Consider the following 21,599-nt stretch of genomic DNA (forward strand, 5'->3'; position numbering starts at 1 on the left):
CAAGTCAAGTGCCCATTCTTTGTGCTTCACTGACCCGACATAAAGGTCTACGCTATGTACAGTTTTTCGTTATATTCTTGTGTTCCTGTCTTCTCTCTGTCTTTCATTTGGCTGTGGGTGTGAGGGCTGTTCCCGGTCGTCTCCGATGTTGTACCTCCAGCGCCTGACACAGCAGTTGAATCTTTGTTGAAACCTGGGCTGTCGGATTGCAGTTCAGCCCGGGGGATAGCGGGACAGACGCCGCTCCTCCGACCGATAGGGGGCGCTGTGGCAGGTACCCTCTGCCTCTCGGCTTCTCGGAGCCCGCTCCCGGAACCACTGGCTCCGGACTCCGCCCCCAACCTGCCAATATTCTTCCTGCCCATTAGGCGTGGATCCTGAAGCTGGCCAATAGAGTGAGGCGTTGCTGAGAGTGAGCACAATCATCTCTGGGCGGCTGAGTCTCCAGTGCGCGCCGGTGACCCCGGGAGGTAGGGACGTAGGTAGGCGGTTGGAAGGTGTCGCGGCTCGCCGCCTACGGTCCCGCGACCCTTCCTCCCTCCCTTCTCCACCCCGGCGCCACGATGCCGCAGTTCCAGACCTGGGAGGAGTTCAGCCGTGCCGCCGAGAAGCTGTACCTGGCTGACCCGATGAAGGTAAGTCGCGGGCGGAGAAGTGGTGATGGCACCCCCGGTGGGACGTTTTTCTTCCACCCGCTCAGCTCGAAGCGTCTCTACCGCTCTGGGTAGTTCTGGGCGTGAGTGGAAACCACCCTGTTGAAGTCTAATTGCGCCTGTTTTCTCTGTCCTCACCTACGCTCCTGATCCAACGTGCCTAGGATTAACAAAAGAAAGGGTCATTTCAGGGCCGTGTACTGGTCTACCTTCTTGCCTTTGTCCGCCTCCAGTCTCTGAACTTCCCTGTTGACTTTGGTTGGTTTACGTGTCTCTCAAGGCAGGTCTCCTGCCCTTGCAGCATCGGCATCCTGCCCCTTGGTTATCACGGGCTCTCCCTGTAAGCGGAGTGATAATGGTTTGTACCGCAAGACCCTTGTTTGAAAGCATCACCATTCCTTGAAAACCGTGGCCCTTAATCTTTTGGAAACTGAGAATACACATGCTTCCCACGCCTCCCACCGCCCCCCTCAGAAAAGCGCCCATATGGAAATGTTTGCAACAATTTTCGGAACGCATGGGTCTCTGAAATCTACCACGGGCCTCACAAAAGTTAGAAGTATATGCTAGCAGGCGAGCTCAGTGTTAAAAAGTGAAGGAGTCCACTTGATGGAAGATTGGCATTCATGCCTCTCGATTTTCCTTCTCTTGAGTTTTTACATATTTTATTGTCATAAAAATCAAGGCATCTCCTTGGTAATGGAAAGTACTGCTGATTTTAGAGTCCGCATTTTTGGAGACTAAAGGTTTAGGGGGACGGACAGCCTCATGTTTCTCTTGTGGAGTGACTTGTGGGTTTGAACGATCCACTGTGTGATAGCCCAGCACCTAATCCACACCACCACTAAAGCACCTATGGACACTTTGCTGCTTTTGAGGCACCATCAAGGTGACTCACCGTGACCCTCTCTATGCAACACGACCCAATCCTGCACCAGCCTCACAATTGTTCCCATGCTTGAGCCCATTATTGCAAGCACCGTGTCAAGCCATCTTCTCTAGGGCCTTCCCCTTTTTCACTGCCTCTCCCCTACACCAAGCACGATGTCCTCCTCCAGGGACTGGGCTCTCCTGACACTTCCAAAGTCTCGCAGTCCTTGCCTCTCAGGAGCATTGTGGCTGTACGTCTTCCAAGACAGGTTTACTTGTTGTTTTGGCAGTCTGTGGTCCTTTCAGTATTCTCTGCCAGCACCATCATTCAAATGCATCGATTCTTTGGTCTTTTTTATTCCGCGTCCAACTTTGACATGTGTCTGAAGCAACTGAAAATACCATGACTTGCGTCAGGTGCACCTTAGGTCTCGAAGTAACCTGCTTGCTTTTCAGAAGGTCTTGTGCAGCAGATTTGCCCAGTACAGTGCCTCATTTGATCTCGTCTTCTGCTTTCAAGAGCATTGATTGTGGATCCAAGCAACTTCAATCTTTTTCCGTTTATCATGATGTGCTGCCTATTGGTATAGTTGTGAGGATTTGGGTTCTTTTTACATCGAGTTGAAATCCATATTGAAGGCTGCATGCAGTTGTGGTTTTTTTAAAGATCATTTTATTGGGAGCTCTTATAACAATCCATACATCAATTGTTTCACGCGTATTTGTACATATATTACATCATTATTTTCTAAACATTCACATTCTGATTGAGTCCTTAGTATCAGTTCCTCATTTTACCCTCCCCTTCCACCCTCGTGACTCCTTGATAAATTTTAAATTATTATTTTCTTATCTTACACCACCTCTGTTTTCCTCCCCCTGCGGTTTCTAGCTTGAAATCTGGTGTGTTCCCTTATTGGCTTACCCCACTGTGGGGGGTTCAGACTAGACTCACTGCCCGTCGTGTGTCTCCAGTATTGTACTCTGTCACAGTATGCTCCAGCGAGAAGACACCGTGTGAGTTAATTTATTGTGCCAACCTGGGTGATAAACACATGTGGGGTTAATTGAAGGGCGGAGGGATAGATGGCTTGGTGAGCTTCTCCTTTCTAGTTCTCGGGTCTCTTGCTTTATAATGGTCGAACCAGGGTGCAGCTGCCTTACCCAGTTCCCTGCTTCAACTGGCAAGGTTCCCTTCCTATGAGACATCCCTGAGGAGAAGTCACATGACTCTACCCCAGTGCAGCACTGGGCGCTGGAGCAGCCATGTGGAGACACCTGCCAGCACTGAAATGCTTACATGTTCACTGATTCAGCTTTCCTCCTCCAGTCAGCGTCAATGTGTGTGTTTTGTGAGATGGAGGAGGACTTTGTGGATTGGTGTCGGACATAGGGGTTCATGTTTTACTTATGAGTTTGGGCAGCACTGGGTTAGGATGTTTTCTTGATGTGCACTTACCCTTTATATAAAACGCTCTCTTATACATGAGTTTCTATGGATTTGTTTCTCTAAAGCACCCAGACTAATGCACCATGTCTTGAGCTGTTGTCGGCTGTATAGTCCTCTCTATGCCTTAGCAGCCCTGTGCAGGGATGTCGTCTCAGGGCTTGGTTTGCCATTATGGGGTCTAGTCCCTCACCTTCCTTCCTTGGCTTGCTTCCAAGTGGGTGTGGCAGGCCAGCCCCTCTCCCTAACCTGTAGGTTTAGTGTTGCCCTCTGTAGCACATACTTCTAGGGAGGGGGTCAGCTTGGTTATGATTGAGGCCGGCCCTGTAGGCCTCTCTGTTGATGAGTTGTTCTGTGTTGCTATGTTGTCCTCAACGTTTGGTGCACTGTGGTGGGGTCTGCATGTACATTCCCAGTTCTGTGGAGACATAACCTATACGCTCCCGCTGGGTGGGTTAGTGCCCTGCTCCCCCAGTGCCATCGTCTCCTCCCCTTTTCTCCCTCTCCCTTTCCCCCTTTTTATGTTGCAATGACATGCACATCCTTCGGTTTGGCCTGTCTCCCACCCGACTGCCTGTCCCTCAGCCTGTGTAGTGTGAGTTCAGTGGCTTTTCTTCTATACCTACTGTGCTGATTGTACTTACCTCAGGGGACTCATTTTGTACTTGACCTTTTGTGATTGGCTAACTTCGCTTAGCATAATTTCCTACAACTCTTTCCATGAGGTGATGTGCTTTATGCTGTCAACAGTGCTTTTTAGTGATGCATAGTACTCCATTGTGTGTATGTGCCAGAGTTTTCTGATCCACTCATCTATCGATGGAAATTTAGGTTGTTTCCAATTCTTTGCAATTGTGAACATTGGCATGCGTGCAGACGACTGGTCAGGGTCTGTTCTTACCTCTTCTGGGTAGATGCCCACTAGAGGATAGCTGGGTCATGAGGGAGCTCGATTTCCGTTTGCTTTAAATATCGCTAGATTGCCTTCTCCACAGAGGCTATGTGGATCTACATGACCACCAGCAGCGGAGGAGAGTTCCTATCTCACCACATCCTCTCCAGCGTTGGTTGCTTTTTGGTTTTCTGATTTGGTGGTATCTCGTGGTTTTAATTTGCATTTCTCTGATGGCTGATGATCCAGAGTATTTTCTCATATGTTTAGTGGCCCTTTGGGTCTCCTCCCTAGTGAAACATCTATTCAGGTCTTTTGCCCACTTCCTCAGGGGGTTAACTGTTTTTCCTTTTTGCAGGCTAGGAGGGTTTTGTAGATTTTAGTAATAAAGCCTTTTTTCTGTTGTGTCATTGCTAAAAGTCCTCTCCCAGTCTGGGCTTTCTTGTTACTCTCTTGGTGAAGTCTTCCGAAGCACACAGGTGTTTTATCCTTAATATATCCCACTTGTCGGTTTTAGCTTTACCTGTGTGCGTGCCCTTCCCTACTGCAGTTAGCTTATGTATCTCCTGAGCCAAGGTTCTTAGGTTTGTCCTGATTCCTTCGTTGATGTTCTGATAGTTTGGGGTTTTATTTCTAGGTCCGTGATCCACCTTGAGTTTGTTCTTGTGCATGGGGTGAGATAAAGGTCGTGTTTCATTTTTCTACAGGTGGATATCCATTGTTTCCAGCACCATTTGTTAAAGAAGGCATCCACCTCCCACTTGATGCTTTTGGGGCCCTTGTCGAAGATCAGTTGCTATATGCGGATGGTTGTATCTCTGGGTTTTCTGTTCTTCTCCATTGGTTTGAGTACATCATTATTCCAGTACCACGGGAAGGCTGCAGTTCTTGATCTGGTTATATAGGCTGCTCTTGTATTTTTTGAATAGGTTAACACAGTTTCTATACTCCATTCATTTACTTTTGCTTTAGGATCTTTGGAAGAACAAAGATGAAACTCAGGAGCCAGGATTATTGGAGGGTATTGTAAATGCAGTGTCTTTGTACCTCTCAGAAAAGAAACAGTACAAGCAGTTAATAAATCTCAGAAAATGACAACCTAGAATAGACTGAGATTTTTTAGTGATCATTAAATAAAATGAATAAAAAACAAAACTCACTGTCATCAAGAGTCAGTTCCGACGTACAGCGACATTCTAGGTCCTAGAGTCTAGGGCAAGGTAGCACGGCTCTTGTGGGTTTCTGAAACCGTAGCTCTTTAAGGGAGTAGAAAGCCTTATTTATCTATCTCCGCAGAGTGTCTTATAGTTTCAAACTGCTCCCCTTGCCTTCGGTAGCCCAACACATAATCCCTACGCCACTAGGAGTCCCTTAAATAAAATGATGTCTATCTTAAGGGCATGCTGTTTATAACGAGCATAACTTCTAACTGCATTGTAGTTTATTGGTATATCGAATAAGCCCAACCGTATTGCTACAGGGCTCCAGTGCATGCATTCAGTTGGCTCCAGACAAAGTGTGTTCACGCTTGTCTCTGTGATCAGTAGATGGCTGCAGACTTCTGTTTTAGTCTTGTTGGGGCAGCTTACGTTGTTTTTTTTAAAGGTGCCTAAGACAGAGACAGTTAAACCATAGATATACAAATGGCTTTGGGGCTTGTACTTAATTCTAGCCCTGACCTAAGAACAAATAGTTCTTATGACATGACCTTACTCAATGTTGGCTTTCATGAAGAGATAACAATATGTAGGTGCCATAGCAAAGTGTGGCGCAGAAACCAGATGGTGCCCAGCTATCAGAAGACTAATGTCTGGGCTTTTAAAGGTGTGTCAGACAATCAGCCATGGAAGTGAGGCACCATTGAAGCCCACATAGACGAAGCACGCCAGGTTGTAAATAATCAAATCCAAATCCGAAGGAGGGCGTGATAATCAGAGCTTACATTCTGAACACCCAGTTTCCATAAGGCCATGGATGACCGTGGAAGCCCAAATCCATGTGCAGGGTCCACACATTGATTAAGTCTCCGGTGAATCCCCTCAGACCGTAAACCAGGGACTTGAGAGCCTTGCTCTCTGACAGCATGGTCAAGTCTACTATGGAAGGTGTAGTTAGGTTAAAAGGTCATACCTGGTCATTTAATTTCTTTTCTTTCTTTTTTTTTTTGACTCATTTTAAAGTTGTTTCAGTTTTTAATTTCTGCTTTCTTTTCAATAAGAGGTTTTTTTCTGTGTGTGTGTGTTGCTTGCTTGCTGTCTGGATTTCGTATGATTTTCTGCTGATGAAATCCAGAAGAGATGAATCTCTAGAGAGAGTAACTGGATTAATAATTACCTAGGGGCAAGGGAGGGGAGGTTGGAGGAAAATGGGGAGCTAACAAAATGAGTATGAGAAGAAATGTTGTGAAATTGATTGTTGTGATTCTACAACTCTAAAGTGATTGATTAAATGTGAATTATATGCCAATGCAACGTTTTTTTAAAGTACCATTGAAAAAGAATTTTAAGGACAAGGGCAATATCAGATTTTGACAAAAATCAAGTGAACCTCTTCTCAAGTCTCTGAAGCTTTTACAGCAGGTTTATGAAAATGCTACCCCACAGAAAGCAACACGTTTTTGATGGATCAGGCATTTCCAGGAAGGTCAAGAAAACCTTCAGATGAATTCAGGGCAGAGGTTAGCTCAGAAGGCTAGGGCAGCTGTTTGGGGAGAGTCCAAAGGAGTAATCTTGATAGATTTTCTACAAGGTCAGAGGACAATCACGGGGGCTCCTGAAGGAGTTTCAAGAAAATGGCCAGCTTAGTTGGTGAAACCCCCGAAAAGCTGTACCAAGGAATTTCTCTCCATCACCTGCCTGTCCTCTTCCTTGCAGGCTAGCACAGGCTGCCCTGGAATCGTTTCACTGGGGACCCGTACCCTGCTCATCCTCCTGTCTTGATCTCGCCTCTCAGATTTCTGTCTTATTCCCCAAGGAATAAAATAGACTTTTTAGATATACTAAGGGAAATGTCTAGTATCAAGAGATTGAACCAAAATTTGAACCCCAAACTCTAAAATTTAAACCTCAAAGCCATGTTATTTCTACCAATCCATGTTGTCAACAAAGTTTAAGAAGAAAGGACATTTTGTCAGGATTCTTTGAAATCTGTTTTCCAAAATTTTTTCTTTCCCTGTTAACTTTTTTCTCACTTGCATTGTTCTAACTGAAGTGGTTTTACTGTAGGGCCCTTATAATAATCTCTTAAATGGTCTTTTTGACTTTTTAATCCCTCCTTTACATACCTACCAAAACCGTCTGAAAAACAAAACTGCAGTTCTCTCAGTCTCCCCTCAAAAACGTGTTCTTTGTTGATTGGTGGGTAAAGTCTTAGAGGCCAGTTGGACTTGCTCTCAGTTTTGTGGCTTTGTCTCCCACTACTTTCATGGATCCTCACTCTATCCTTGTGAGACTACAGAATCCAGCTCATTTTTGTCCGGACTGTGGCAGTTACATAATCTACTGTCAATTTGAGACTTTTACTAGTGAAGGGGTGGAGTCTAGCCTGTCATTCGGGTCGCAGCTTGATGACCTCATTGGAGGCAGTAAGGAGATAAATAGCTCGCTGGAGGCTCACTTTCTGCAAACATTACGGATGATGATGGTGGTGACAACAATGAGCCCGATGGAACTACACTGGTGTAGCCAGAGCCCTGGAGCTGGAGGAACCACATGGAGACCCCTGCCAGCGCTGAGATGCTTCCACCACCAGTGGATCCACAAGACTTTGCACCCACTGGCTTGTGATCTTCCTGAGTTTGGCGTTATTGAGCGTGTTGCCTGAGTCTGAAGACTTTATAGATTGGTATCGGACATATGGACTTGATCTGGGCTGGGATGTTTGTTTGGGTTTTTTTCCCCCTATACCTGTGCAGCTGAATGTCTGGGCTGGGATGTTTTATCAATATTCAATTTCTGTTGTATATAAAACTCTTTATATGTTAAAAAAAGCTCTCTATTATATACATTAGTGTCCATGAATTTGTTTCTCATGTCAGCCCAGACTAACACACTCTGCTTCTGCCTGCTTTCTCCGTTGATCTTGTCCCCTAAGAGGAAAAAGAAAAGAACATACACATTGTTAAAGGCTTCTTCCATGAAGCATTTTGCACATAGAAGTCAGATGTTTTCCACCAGCCTGTGTGGCCATGAGGTGTCGAAGGGATCAGGGGTTGGGATCTCAGAGCCCATCTGTAGACAACTGGATATCCCCTTACAGAAGGGTCATGGGGAGGAGACAAGCCAGTCAGGGTGCAGGGTATCAATGATGAAACATTATCAACTTGCTTTTAATTCTTAAATGCTCCCCCCCTCACTATCATCCCAATTCTACCTTACAATCCAGCTAGACCAGAGGATGTACACTGGTACAGATAGGAACCAGAAACACAGGGAATCCAGGACAGATGATCCCTTCAGGACCAGTGGTAAGAGTGGCGGTACCAGGAGGGTGGAGGGAGGGTGAGGTAGAGAGGGAGAACCAATTGCAAGGATCTACACGTGACCTCCCTGGGGGATGGACAACAGAAAATTGGGTGAAGGGAGACATTGGATAATGCAAGATGTGACAAAATAATTTTAAAATTATCAATGGTTCATGAGGGAGGAGGAGGGGAAAAATGAGCTGATAGCAAGGGCTCAAGTAGAAAGCAAATGTTTTGAGAATGATGAGGGCAACAAATGTACAAATGTGCTTGACATACAATGGATGGATGCATTGGGGTAAGTTGTATGAGTCCCCAATATGTGTAATTTTAAAACTTACATGTTTTCTCCTTTACCATTGTACCTGTAAATATCTGTGTAGGACTAAGTTTCATTCATTATGTCGTGGGTTTGGTCCTTTTGAGTGATTGAATTCAAAGCTCCTAAGAGGGCAAGAACCTTGTTTTTTTTCTCACCCTGGCACTTGCCAATGTAAAAGGTGGGACCCAGCTTACAAAATAGAGCCTTGCAACGTTGTAGCCTCTTTAACTGCGGTCCTTTCTCCCCTGAAGTCAGAATATTCTGAGTTTTCAATTTTGCATAGTTAATTGAGTTTGGTACCTTTCTAAGTTTGTTTCTTTTTGTTTTGGGGGAAAAGCATAGTTCCTTTTGTTAAAATCTACTTAACTGCTTGATGAGTTCTCTTTCCTTCCTGCTTTTCCCTAATAGTTTTATTGCTAGAAATTTCATATTTCATATACTTCCAGAGTTTAGTTGCTTTTAAAGAGTCTCTTCCTTCTTGACCAAGACTAGTCTTGCCAGGGGGTTAACACTTGAACGCGGTTGAGGAGGACAAGGGGCATAATGAGAATGGCTGTGAGTCATAGCTGTCTTAGCCCTTTTATTAATTTCCAGAATTGTCTAAAGGCTGCTGGCGCTATATTGTAGCCATTATGTTCCTGCTTTGGCTTAGCTTTATCGATGAGCAATTTCTAAAACGGCTAAGTAAGAGTTACGTAGATTGATAGCAGCAAATTCACTGTACTGTAATGTACCATACTTGAACCCATTATTAACAGCAGAAAAGTTTCTACGGAAGTTGTACATTTTATTGGGCCATTTCTTCAGGATTATGCTAGTATCTAAATGATGTTTTGGCTATCCAACTGTAGAATAATAATAACAACGAAAAAGTTACATGTAGCATGACAGCATAGATGTTATTCTGATTTTTTGAAAAGTTGTTGATGGAAGCCATCATGATAAAACAGGTGATTTTGTAGAATACCTTAATCAGAATCCACTTCAAAGGGGTTTGGTCCCAGGGAAAGTGTGCACCGTGGCTACAGCACTGTGTCCGGGGAATGGATTGAGACTAATCATTTGAGAGTGGATTTTTTGTTTTGTTTCTTTCTGAAATGTTTACATATTATCAAATTGTTGGAAACAAGCTAAATAGAAAAACATAGTAAACATTCACAAAAACGTTGATAACACCACTGACAAAGGTCTTAAAAGATGTTAAGTCTCCCCCTACCCCCAAAAAAAGAAACGATAGAAATAAGGATGAACTGAAATGCTATTTCTACTTTGTTACATTAATGATAAACTTAAAGGTATTGTGTTCAGCCTACCTGAAGTCTTAAGTACTTGTGAGAATGTCATCTGTCATTGTTTCTAAATATGTACTTTCATTTCAGGCACGTGTGGTTCTTAAATACAGGCATACTGATGGGAGTCTGTGTATTAAAGTAACAGATGATTTAGTTGTGAGTATACATTTTTATTTCATGCTTTCACGTTTTCTTTAAATTAATCATTTATTTGAAATTACTTAGAGTGTATTAGAATGTACGTATGCGAATTATTCAATAGGATGCTTTTTTTAACATTCCAAAGCCAAGAGCTTTTATTCTAGAAGCTATTTTATAGTTTCTCAAAAACTAATGTAACTTGCCGTATTAACGAAGTGTGTCAAGTTTCGTTTAATTATTGCCTTCGGACCTCGAGCAAGAGGAATAGAAAGACCAAAACCGTGTTAGCAGGTAGAGGTTTCTTTGTTGGCGCATGAGAAGCACATGGTAGATTTTGAACACAGGCTGTAGGCTGGCTTTCTAGGCGTATCTCTCCTTTCCTCGTCAGCTCACTCTTGTCACTTTTTCTCCAGTTCATTCCTTAACCTTCTACTACCTGGTTTCTACACGCAATGTGTTGTTGAAGTTGCTCTTAGGGAAGCCCTTAATTTCCTATCTTACTTGATCTCCTTGCCACGCTGGATGCAGAGAACCGCACTGTCATGGAGGTGATTATCCCAGCACCTGTGCCTCCATGGTATTTTGGTTTTCGTTTTCTGTCTTTTTGTTGTTCCCTTCTTTGCTACAGTTTCTCAGGTGTGCCTCATAAATGTTGCTTTCCCAGCAGTCTTTGCACAGCCCCTTCTTTCGGAGCAGTCGTTTCCCTTTCAGGAGCTGCCTGTATCTGCACCAGGAGGAACCCGGGTGCGGGGCTGCTAACAACACACCACCCACGCTCCATGCGAGAACGATGCGCGTTCACAGACTCAGACCCAGCGACAGTTTTGAATCCCATGTCTATCTGAGGGGCTTCAAAGAAAGAAAGGCTCACAGAAATATGGGATTCAAAGATAGTGGAATTGTACCACGAACTTTGTGAAGCTCCCTCATATTTCCAAATTTGTACGTTTAGCTCATATTTTTTCTTCTTGGTTCCCAAGCATTCTTAGAAACTCCTCAAAAGTAACCTGTCCAGAATACAGTTTTCCACCTCTTCTCAAACTGGCTCCTTCTGTTTCCTACGCAGCTACTCCACTGCAAGCTGTAAGAAACTGGGGATTTACATTTGATTCTTCTGTCCCTCATTCCTTTGTCTACTATTTCTTCATTTAAAAAACTTGCCTTGATTTCCTGCTCTCTACCCTATATGCTTGGTTAGGTTTTTGGAATTGTTGATTCAGATTTATTTATCGCTTGTTCCCTGTCAGATCTTTCCCATCTTCCTGTTCCTAGCTTAAGGATAAGACCTCCTCACTGACTTGAACTCGTAGTCTTCGGGTTCAGCCTTCAGTCCTCTCTACACTCCTACCAGAGCGACTTCTCAAAGTGCTCATTGGACTGAGACTGCCCCTGACTGTCGCTGCCAGTCTGTCCACTGCCTCAGGCTCTGCGCTTTTAAACGTTCTGATTCCTCCTTTGGATTGATGGCTCCTATCTCACTCTGTTGGCAAGACTGCTGTTGATGATCTTTAAAAGCTCACTTCAGAAAGATTTCCTCCCAACTCCTCCCCCAAAGATTTTTAAAATCCATTTTTATGTATATTTTCTTAGTCCCATGACTGATTTTATAAACTCTTCTATGGATCTAACATCCTTTTTGTCATCGCTGCAGGGAGAAAGTGTACAGAGATAGATATCTTCTGTCCCAGTGCCTGTGCTAACGTTTGAGAGATGGGAATTAGTATATGTACATTGTATGGATCAAAACCAAGTGAGTGCTTTAAAAGCCAGATAAATCTAAATCATTTGGGCATGATGCGGTTGAATATGCTGGCTTATAGTTAATGTTTTGAAGATTACAGAACAAATGATTTTATAAACCACTGTAAACAACTTTTAAGTGTCTAATGAAGAAATTAACTTGGAGCAGCAGTTCTCAACCTGTGGGTCTCGACCCCTTTGGGAGTCGAACAGCCTTTGCACAGGGGTCGCCTAAGACCATCAGAAAACACATATTTCCGATGGTTTTAGGAACTGAGACACCGCTTCTCTATCCGTCTCCAGGCGGGTCCACCCACATGCAGATACGCCCACATACTAGTACCCGGCATGAAAACTTACCCATGCTACACCGTGCTTCAAGACAAAATTTCATTTATTTGTAATTAGAAATAAATATTTCACAATATATAATTACATACTGGTTTTGTGATTAATCACTATGCTTTAATTATGTTCAATTTGTAACAATGAAAATAGATCCTGCATATCAGATATTTACATGACGATTCATAACAGTAGCAAAATTAGTTATAAAGTAGCAACAAAAACAATTTTATGGTTGGGGGTCACCACAACATGAGGAACTCTGTTCAAGGGTCGTGGCATTAGGAAGGTTGAGAACCACTGACTTAGAGCACGGCAGAATTTGGTTAGCTGTTGGGGCTTCTCGCAACCTACGTGGCTGTAAACAGTGGATTCAAATCGGCCTATTAAGGAGGCGCAGGCCTGGACAGTGTTCAGCTCTGTTGGACAAAAGAGGAAGTGTAATTCTGTTGAGCTTGGTTTTGAAAGACCATCAGCAGTCTTGTCGTGAGTCTTACTGTGAGGGGCACCAACTCAATGGCACCTAATAGCAGAAGGTGGTTTACAAATGAGAAATTCTTTCAGAAAACCAAGATTGAACAGATTCATCTGTTTTCATTTAGGGGTTGGTCAGAAGTAGGTGTTTTTTGTTTTTAAAATTTGCTATTACAATTATGAAATTCCCCATTTTACAAATAATGCACATCTTAACATTTCTATGCTTTTCCCAATATACTTCTTTTCATCCATAACACAAGTTTACATATTATTAACTGGTTGTTTTTGAGAAGGTTCTGAAAAACTCGTTTAGTTGGCATGTAAACGACTGCGTTTAAGGACTGAGCCAGAGGTTTGGAAGCCCCTCCGTGTGACCTGCGGAGAACAGAGAGCCATCTGGGGAAAGGCGCTCAGGATTCCCCAGCTGTGCCCGACGTTGTCCACACCTAAGTTCACGTAACTAATGTCCACTTTGAAACTTTTTACAGTGTCTGGTGTACAGAACGGACCAAGCTCAAGATGTAAAGAAGATTGAGAAATTCCACAGTCAACTAATGCGACTTATGGTAGCCAAGGAGTCCCGAAGTGTTGCCATGGAAACAGACTGACTGGTTTAAGATGAAGACTCGTGTTTTAGGAAGTAAATATCTTGAATTTGAGCAAGTTTTGGAATAGAACATGCTTTATGTAACTGAGTGGGCTATTCATTATCTGAGATATCTTTTTTGTACTTTATTTTTTGATGTTTAGAGAGCTAGAATGCATTTATTTATTTTTAGAAATCGAGCAAGACATGAATCTAAGATTTCATATATTATGTTGGACAAAATGCATAATTATTTCTCTCGTAAATTTGTGTCAAAATTTTGAAATGGGAATATCAGGACAAGCTGCTTTTTTCATTGAATCTGTTTAAAAGAAAATTAAATGTAAACATTTTGATGGTTTGGTATTTCTTTTAGAGCATAAAAAGTTGAGCTATAATGACCAATAAACACAAAATATACTTACTGGAATTAACTATGCACAATAGTATACCTAATTATATATAGTAGTATGATCTCTATTGTATCTAAAAGTAATTTTGAGTAATGAATATGCTTTACCTTAATCTTCCCATATTTAAACTGTTTTTTGGTGTAAGGGGTTTGCAGTGTCACTGCTTAGTAAGCTCTGACTTACTCTGAATCTGGTTTTCAGTGACCAAAACCAGCTCCAGTTACTTATTTTTCTTTCAGGGTTTTCAATAACATCTTTATTAAAAATTTTAGAAAATAGTGGATAAATCATTTCAAAATATCTATGTATTAATGAGATAGTAAAATAAAATTTCTATATAATTAAAAAGAAAATAAATTTTAAGAAATCATAAAGTTTATGTTGTGTAGATAGGCATCATCAGATCAAATCGAGTGGAAACTAAAGAACATAGTACACTACTGAAGAGCGATAATTTTAATTCCTCAGACTTCTCTGCACTGCATTTCATAAGCACAGTGAGGTTTGAGGATTTACTAAACCTGTCACCACGTTCCTTACAGCCATGTCTTCCTCCACTGGGAGTTCTTAGATGTTTGGTGAGGCATGAGGAGTGACTAAAGTGATTCCCACATTCCTTACATTCATAAGCCCTCGCTCCATTGTGAATTCTTTTTTTAAAAAAACATTTTATTAGGGACTCATACAACTCTTACCACAATCCATTCATATACATACATCAATTGTATAAAGCACATCTGTACATTCTTTTGCCCTCATCATTCTCAAAACATTTGCTCTCCACTTAAGCCCTTTGCATCAAGTCCTCTTTTTTCCCCCCTCCCTCCCCGTTCCCCCTCCATCCTGAGCCCTTGACCATTGTGAATTCTTATGTGCTGTTTGAGGTTAGTCGATTGAGTAAAAGTTCTCTTGTATCCCTTACATTCGTAGGCCCTCTCACCTCTGTGAGTTGTCATATGTTGAATGAGTCTTGAGTAAAAAGCCTCCCCAGAGTGCTTACATATGTAAGACTTAGTTCCTTTGGAGATTCCCATATCATCCGTGAGTGCTGAAGGATCTCTTAAGATTTTACCACATTTTAAATGTCTTGTGTTTGTTTCCTGTTGGAAATTCTACTGCAGCATGCATGCTGTATTTCCCACATTTCATCAATTGGTCAGTATTGCATCGAGTGTAAAGTCGCTCGCTGTGGTCTAGTGAAGAAAGATCCTTGAATGTTTTTTCCCTACAGAAAACATTCCATGGGATATAAGTATCCCGGTGTTCTTAATGCAGGAGGAATTGAAATTGGGCGGGAGAGCTCATCAGTAGTAGTATTTCCTCATATCCTGCCCAGGATGTCACTGAAAAGTCTCTTCTCAGAAGTGGGTTTTGGTTGTTACCCTGCTTTAGATGGCCATGAAACGCTCAGATTTCTCGTAACGTGGAGGCACTTTTTATCATTTTTCAGGAATCTTGCTGTCACAGCTGCAGAGAGTAGAGTTTTACAGCTAGGCTTGTGAAGGTCTTCACCATCACGTCTCTGTAGAGTTACTTCTGAGAAACATCCAACAATGCCCATTCTTCTGCGGTAACATCCACAGTCACATCCTCAGCAGTCACTGAGTCTGTGTTGTCGCTCAAGGTTCTTGAAGTCAAATCATTGCCCTCTCTAAATAAAAGCAGAGCCACCAGGATGTTTGGAGTCAGGTGAATGCACTGGAAAGAACTTGAAGTCCTTCCTTCGGATGCATCAGTGTGCACGACAGTAGTGCCGTATTTCTGTGTGACAAATCTTTGTTCTTCCAGCAAGCACAAAACATCCAACCAAGAATGATCCACTGTGTTTTCATACAGCATAGCCTGATCTGAGATCTCCAGCCGCTCCAATTTCGGCACCTCAAATTTTCTGCCTCCAAGCTCACCTGGGTCCTGAGCATGAACTAAGGCCCATTCTTCCTAGGAGAAAAGGCCACGGCCAGTGTCCATCTTGGCTTCGCTTCTGGAAGTCTCATTGAATTGCTCCCTGGGATAAGAATGCACTTCAGGAAGAGGGCTCGGGTGGAAGCAGAGTCACTAGGCAGTTTGGAGGCAGGTGGAAGATGTGTGGTCCAGAGCCAGTTAGAACATTTAAAACGCTGACTCATGCTCTCTTGCATGTACACCATGGTTGTCAGTGGCCTCCAGTTGCCTAGAATAGACCAGGTCTCCGTTCCCCATACCCACGAACTACCCTCTTGGGACCCTCTGAGCCTTCTCCAGCTTCAGTGGCTGAGTGATGTTCTCTAAGGGATTGAAATCATGTTACAGGAATATTTACTACATATATTTTATCTATGGTTTCTCAGAAGGCTAAAAATTATTTTGTTAAATCTTTATGTACCTGTGTGGCACCCCGCCCCATTTTTGCTCTCGTGTTCATTTGTAACCTGGATTTTACCACCCTAATGAAACGTTTATGTGCTGATTCCTCAAGAGTGAAATGAAGGGGCTACATTAAATTCTGGTGGTGTTCTTAGAAATTTGTCATGTTGAGAACATTTTAGTATGGAAAGTTCCATTGTCGATAGAAATTTTGACGTGTTTCAAGGTCAGCAAATAAAATATTACATAAATATATTCTGTGGTAAGTTTCAACTGCTGAAGAATTAATGGCTTAACTTGGAATTTAGTCTAAAATGATCCTAATATTATTGAAAATTTATATTTTCAGTTTTCATTTCACTTATGACATGTTTCCCCCCCCCCCCCCCCCTGAGCTTTATGTTGACGACAAGGTAATTTTCTTGAGTAAGGGACGATTTTGATGGTTTGGGGTTGGTTTCCCCCTGAGGTTCTTTTGGGATACTTTTCTTTCTCATTTACATCTTACACTTCTCCTTTAACAGCCTCTGCTTCTCTACACTGCTTTCTAGAGGTGACCGGAAGCGGAGGACTGCTCAGGTCGGCGTCTACGCAGTTTTGAGTTTGTACTGTATAGCAATGTGGTTACCAGCTGAGGATCCACGTCAGACTGCTTGTGTTGGAGCCCTGGTTCCACTACTTCCTGAGTGTGTAATCTTAAGGCAGTGTACTTCCCTACCCTGCCTTTACTTCACTGAAAATTGGGGTAAAATTCCTTTCTCATAAGATTGAAGAGGATTAAACTATATAACCCATTTGAAATCCTTAGCGTAGTATGTGGGACTCAATACGACTTAGTAAATGGTAGCAATAATTATTGCTATTTCATGGGGAAGGGTTTTCCCCCATAAAACTGATTACTTGTAGGTCCCGTCGGTCTTTCCTGCCGATGGTTTTCTTTTACATCTCCTCCGTGGCTTGGGAAGCAAGGCAAGATTTCTCCTAAGACGGTACGTGCTTATGAAGACGAAAGCTACAATTCTTAAGTAGAATACTTGTGTTTGTTTGTGTCAGCACAAAAAAAGAGGACCTAGATTGGAAAGGAAGTAGTATGCTTGGAAACAACAACTAAAACATTGCAGTCAGGTCAGTTAAAGCTGAGGGCAGCCCTGTGTGTGGCGGGAGAAGTGCTGTGTGGAGTGGCCTTGGCTGTAACCGGGATGGCAGTAGATGGCTAAGCTCTTGTTTGCTGGCACCCCTTTGTGGCCTAAACTGCCAAGCTTTGCTCAGTAACAAAGTGCAAACTGTTGTAGCCTCCCTGGTCCCTGTCCATTTCGCTGCTATGATGGACTTGAGCTTCACCGTGGGAACTGAGCAGGGTTCTGTTGCACTTCAGTCACTGTCACTCGGAACCAGCTTGATGGCAACCTGCTTTTTGTGCCATGGCGGTGGTGGGGCGGGGGCAATGTTGAGGTCAGGGCCAATAACAAATTTGTTTCAAGTGTTTGAAGATCAGAAAAACCCCAAACAAGCAAGGCAGAAAGGTGTGTTCAGGAGATTCTGGTGACTGGGGGCGGTCCAAAGGACTGCCCTGATAGATTTTCTCTAGGGACACAAGACAGTCATGGTCACCTATTAGAGGTTTTGACACAATTGTAAACTTCACCTAGCTGACTGCACTTGGCTTACTAGCAAGAGCTGTCGTCCGAGAAGTTCCGCTTCTGAGTGCTTCAAGCGTGAGAAACTTCTGCCATCAGAACCTAAGACCAGGCATCTTTAGGGAAGGGCCGTGGTTTGCCGTTAGTTGCCATCCAGCAAGTTCTGACTCTCAGCGACCCCTGCCTTGTCGGTCAAGGTCCATCCTCACAGTGGTTCCTCTGTTTGAGCCAATGGTTGGATTCATTGTGTCAATACACCTTGTGGAGGCCCTCCGTCTTTTCCTCTGCCCCTGAACTTTACCAAGCATGATGTCTTCCAAGGACTGGCCTCTCCTGATAACATGTCCAAAGTATGTGAGACTGGAACCTTGCCATCTTTGCCGCCTCTAAGCGTTATGGTTGCACTTATTCCAGGACCGATGTGTTCTTTTGGCAGTCCGTGGTATTTGTGCTCTTCTTTAACAGCACCGTAGTGCAGATGCATCAGTTTTTCCTCAGTCTTCCTGATTCAGGGTCCGCCTTTCACCCGCTTATGAGGTGACACAAATACTTACTCCTGGCTCACTTAGAGATGGAAACATGTTCAGAAGTGTGGACCAAGCTGGAGGTTATTAGACACAGTAGCGTATTATTTTCAAGTTCTTGCCTAATGAAGGTTTCTGTTATTTTGTAGGAATACCTTAAACTTAGATGCACACATAGATAACTGATACTGGGCAAAGCTGATAATGCAGTTCAGCATTGGAAGAAAGTATCATTTTTGATAAATGATACTGGAAAAAATGGATGTCCATATGTGCATAGTAACAATCTCCACCACAGGAATACAGAGTTTTTATTTGCACAGCTTGTACTGCTGTCATTAAGTTGTATACCTGTAAAAATTAAACGCAAAAATTGTGTGGTAGAAATACTCCCAACTATGACAACACAAAATACTGCTGAGGCTGTTTATGGACAACCAGACACTTCGTGGGATTTAGTTCATTGAATTAGAGATTTAGGGTCATGATCTTACGGGAAATCTCAGTTAATGGACCTTATAACATATTTATTGCATTTCTGCCACCTCCTAATTTGTAAGCTTGTGCCTGGGGTCTTAAAAGTGTACAGTGGCCGCCCATGACACAGTTGGTTCATCCTCGAGCAATCGGGATCAAGAACAGGCTCGGGACTGGAATGTATAACTAATTGCCCCGTGACTAACTGGTTCCTTGGCTATGTGGTAAGATGAACTGGATGGTGTCTAGCCGCTGTTACTGAAATTTTGACCAAAGGATCACTTAGAAAGTCCTGATCAAAAAGAGGGAAAGGTGGCATAGCAGGTTAGTCATTAGACTGCTAATCTTGAAACCATGGGAGAAAGGTTAGACTTTGTACTCCCGAAAAGAGTTAGTCTCGGGAACCCTCCGGGGCAACTCTGCCCTGTCCTTGAGCATAACCATGAGTCAGAATGCACGCAGTGGCAGTGTTTTTGTTGTTAGGGATTCTAGAAACTGCAGGATGGATGGGAGCCTGAAACTATTGCCCTAAGATAGTTTTAGTTTGGGCTTTAAAGATTATCTCCTGAAGGCATCTTTGTAGGAGCCCTGGTGGTGTAGTGGTTACCCCTTGGGCTGCTATCTACACGGTCAGCAGTTTTCAACCACCAGCAGCTCCCAGGGGCTTTCCATTCCCGTAAAGAGCTTCAATCTGTGGAAGCCCACCGGCGGGCTGGTCACTGAGTGCCAGCATTGACTCAGTAGCAGTGAGTTTGGTTTGGGGTTGAAGTCATCTTAAAACCAAGCAATAGATTAAGTAGTCTGCAAAGGTCTATTTCCAAGAACGATCCATATGGAATCAAACGGACAACTTTAGGATTGATTAGAGAGAAGCTTTAGAGGGCAGAGTATGTTATTGAGGAGGGAACCCCGTGGGAAACGAGAGAGACTCCACACCGTGATGACTAGTCAGTGTCACGAAACTGTGCATGTGGGAACTATTGGTAGATGTTTGGCTATTTCTCAATGACAACAAAACAAATTTTAGAAGGTGGGGAAACTAGAAAACACTAAAAATACTAGATGGAGGTAAATACTCAGAATTCCAAGTAGTTCTTCAAGGAGGGAAATGGGGTGCAGGTGTGAAGGACAGGGCTAACGACTGTCGTCTTAAAATCTTGTACAGCCAGATGACTCTGAACACATGATTCTGATGAAAACAGGAAGGTTAAATAGTTTACCAAACCCCTGCAAAACACGAGCAAGAACAAGAGACAGCTCTTGCTCCAGTAAGAGCTGTAATGCAGTGTCTAGTACAGATCCCTAGAGGGCTCCACAGGGTCTGTCTTTTGAATCTGTTTACAAGTCCAGCAGCAGCTCCACTTTCTTCTGTAGAACTTCCATCTGTACTGTTTCGTTCCTGCCTGGGCCCCTGCTCTGGGAATGCTGGGAGTGTAGTCAAAGATCTCGGGGAACTTGCGAGAGTGTGGGGGGCGAGGAGAGGCTGGGGAACTTGTTAAAAAGAGTCGGAATGGTGTGAGCAATGGTGTTCCTTCTTTCTGTGGACTGGGGAGAAGCCCTGGAAATGCCAACATTTGCATCCCTCCTCTTCATTAACATCTTTTTAAAAATGCATCACTGTAAAATCTAAAATTATTTTCCACTTGTGGTGATTCAGTGTAAAGCATACCTTATTTTAGTGTTTTGTTGGTTCTTTGGCATCACCATATGCAAACTGGTGGGGGGTAAATATACTTGGTTATAAAAATGATAAGCAGACACAAAAATGAAATAATCCTAAGTAATGGTTCTTACATAATACTTTCACTTAAAGACATTCTATAGAGCCGTTTGATATCTAACCATCTTTTCAGTGAGTTTGTAAACGGTTAATCTTGATGTAATCAAGCTAGTTCTTGTTTGTGTGTTTTCTGTCATATAAAGACACGCACGGAAGCCCTGAATCAGCTAACAGCACTGTGACATCTGCCTGAACGAAGCTTCAATACAGCGTGCGTGGTAGCACTGCACACCTGCTTTGAGTACATTTTAAACATGAGAGAGCAAGCACACGAAATGAAAACACCTGGTAGAAAGGGCTTTGTTTACAGTATGAGAGCTGAAGCACACAGGCAGTGTTGCTTTGCTGGGGATGTGCATATTAGGCTAAAATGTTTCGCCACTGAGTGTGTCCTTAAATAACCATGAAAGTGCTGTAAGTATTGATTGTGGAGTGTAAATGATGCCGAGGCAGACCAATAGAAAACTGCACAGAAACCGAGCCTAACTGAAACTTTGAAGGTGCATCCTGGGTGGAGACCCTTTGAAGAAGTGGAGCAGCTGAAAGGGCAGGCCGAAGCTGGCATCTGAGGAAGGCGTTTACTGGTAAGACCAGGGAGTGCCCAGTGAGTGGAGAGTGCCGGGCACAGATCAGAAAGAAGGGAAGAAATGTTTGAGGTGAGGAGCAGAAGAGCCCATCAGGTGACTGGGACAGAAGCTAGGGATTGGGAATTTGGAAATGCACAGACTTGCTTTCGAATCTAGAAAAAGCACTGAGTTGGGCTGTGTAATGACCCCAGGAAGCCAGATCTTAATTTTTAAGTTCTGTCCACCTGGTCCCCACGCAAGAAGCCCAGTAGCACAGTGGTTTGGTGCAGTTTGAACCCCTCCGTGACAGGGAGGAAGATTTGGCCATATGGAGAATGCGGCCTAGAAGGGCAGTTCTGTTAGGTCTATGGCTCACTATGAACCGGAAGCAAATTAAATGTACATACAGCAACAACAGCCCACGTGGGCAGCTTAGAATTAAACAAAAGCCCCCCCCCCCTTATTTCTCTATTCTACTTTGAACCCTTGGCATTGATTGGCCTCTGTACATAAATACGAAGAACAGGTTTACCCTCTATATTTATTTTTTTTGTTGAAGTTATTTTTCTTCCAATCACAACCGGTTTCCATCAGGTATGAAACAGTAGATCAGCTGAAGAGGTAGCTGTGAC

General features: G+C 43.3%; 1 protein-coding gene across 1 annotated transcript; it reads left to right on the forward strand.

The window, feature by feature from the left end:
• The first annotated feature begins 404 nt into the window (after nucleotides 1-404).
• On the forward strand, nucleotides 405-16,141 carry SRP9 (signal recognition particle 9). The gene is made up of 3 exons (XM_075530933.1): nucleotides 405-635; nucleotides 10,026-10,094; nucleotides 13,130-16,141. The coding sequence occupies exons 1-3, from the start codon at nucleotides 564-566 to the stop codon at nucleotides 13,247-13,249; spliced, it is 261 nt and encodes an 86-aa protein (XP_075387048.1). The 5' UTR covers nucleotides 405-563; the 3' UTR covers nucleotides 13,250-16,141.
• The last annotated feature ends 5,458 nt before the right edge of the window (nucleotides 16,142-21,599 follow it).

The sequence above is a fragment of the Tenrec ecaudatus genome, chromosome 1 (assembly GCF_050624435.1).
Source record: "Tenrec ecaudatus isolate mTenEca1 chromosome 1, mTenEca1.hap1, whole genome shotgun sequence".
Lineage (NCBI taxonomy): Eukaryota > Metazoa > Chordata > Mammalia > Afrosoricida > Tenrecidae > Tenrec > Tenrec ecaudatus.

Coding starts and splice junctions, on each gene's coding strand:
- SRP9 (XM_075530933.1), top strand. CDS start 564: ATGCCGCAGTTCCAGACCTGGGAGGAGTTCAGCCGTGCCGCCGAGAAG. Junction 636..10,025: donor ACCTGGCTGACCCGATGAAG/GTAAGTCGCGGG, acceptor CTTTCATTTCAG/GCACGTGTGGTTCTTAAATA. Junction 10,095..13,129: donor AAGTAACAGATGATTTAGTT/GTGAGTATACAT, acceptor AACTTTTTACAG/TGTCTGGTGTACAGAACGGA.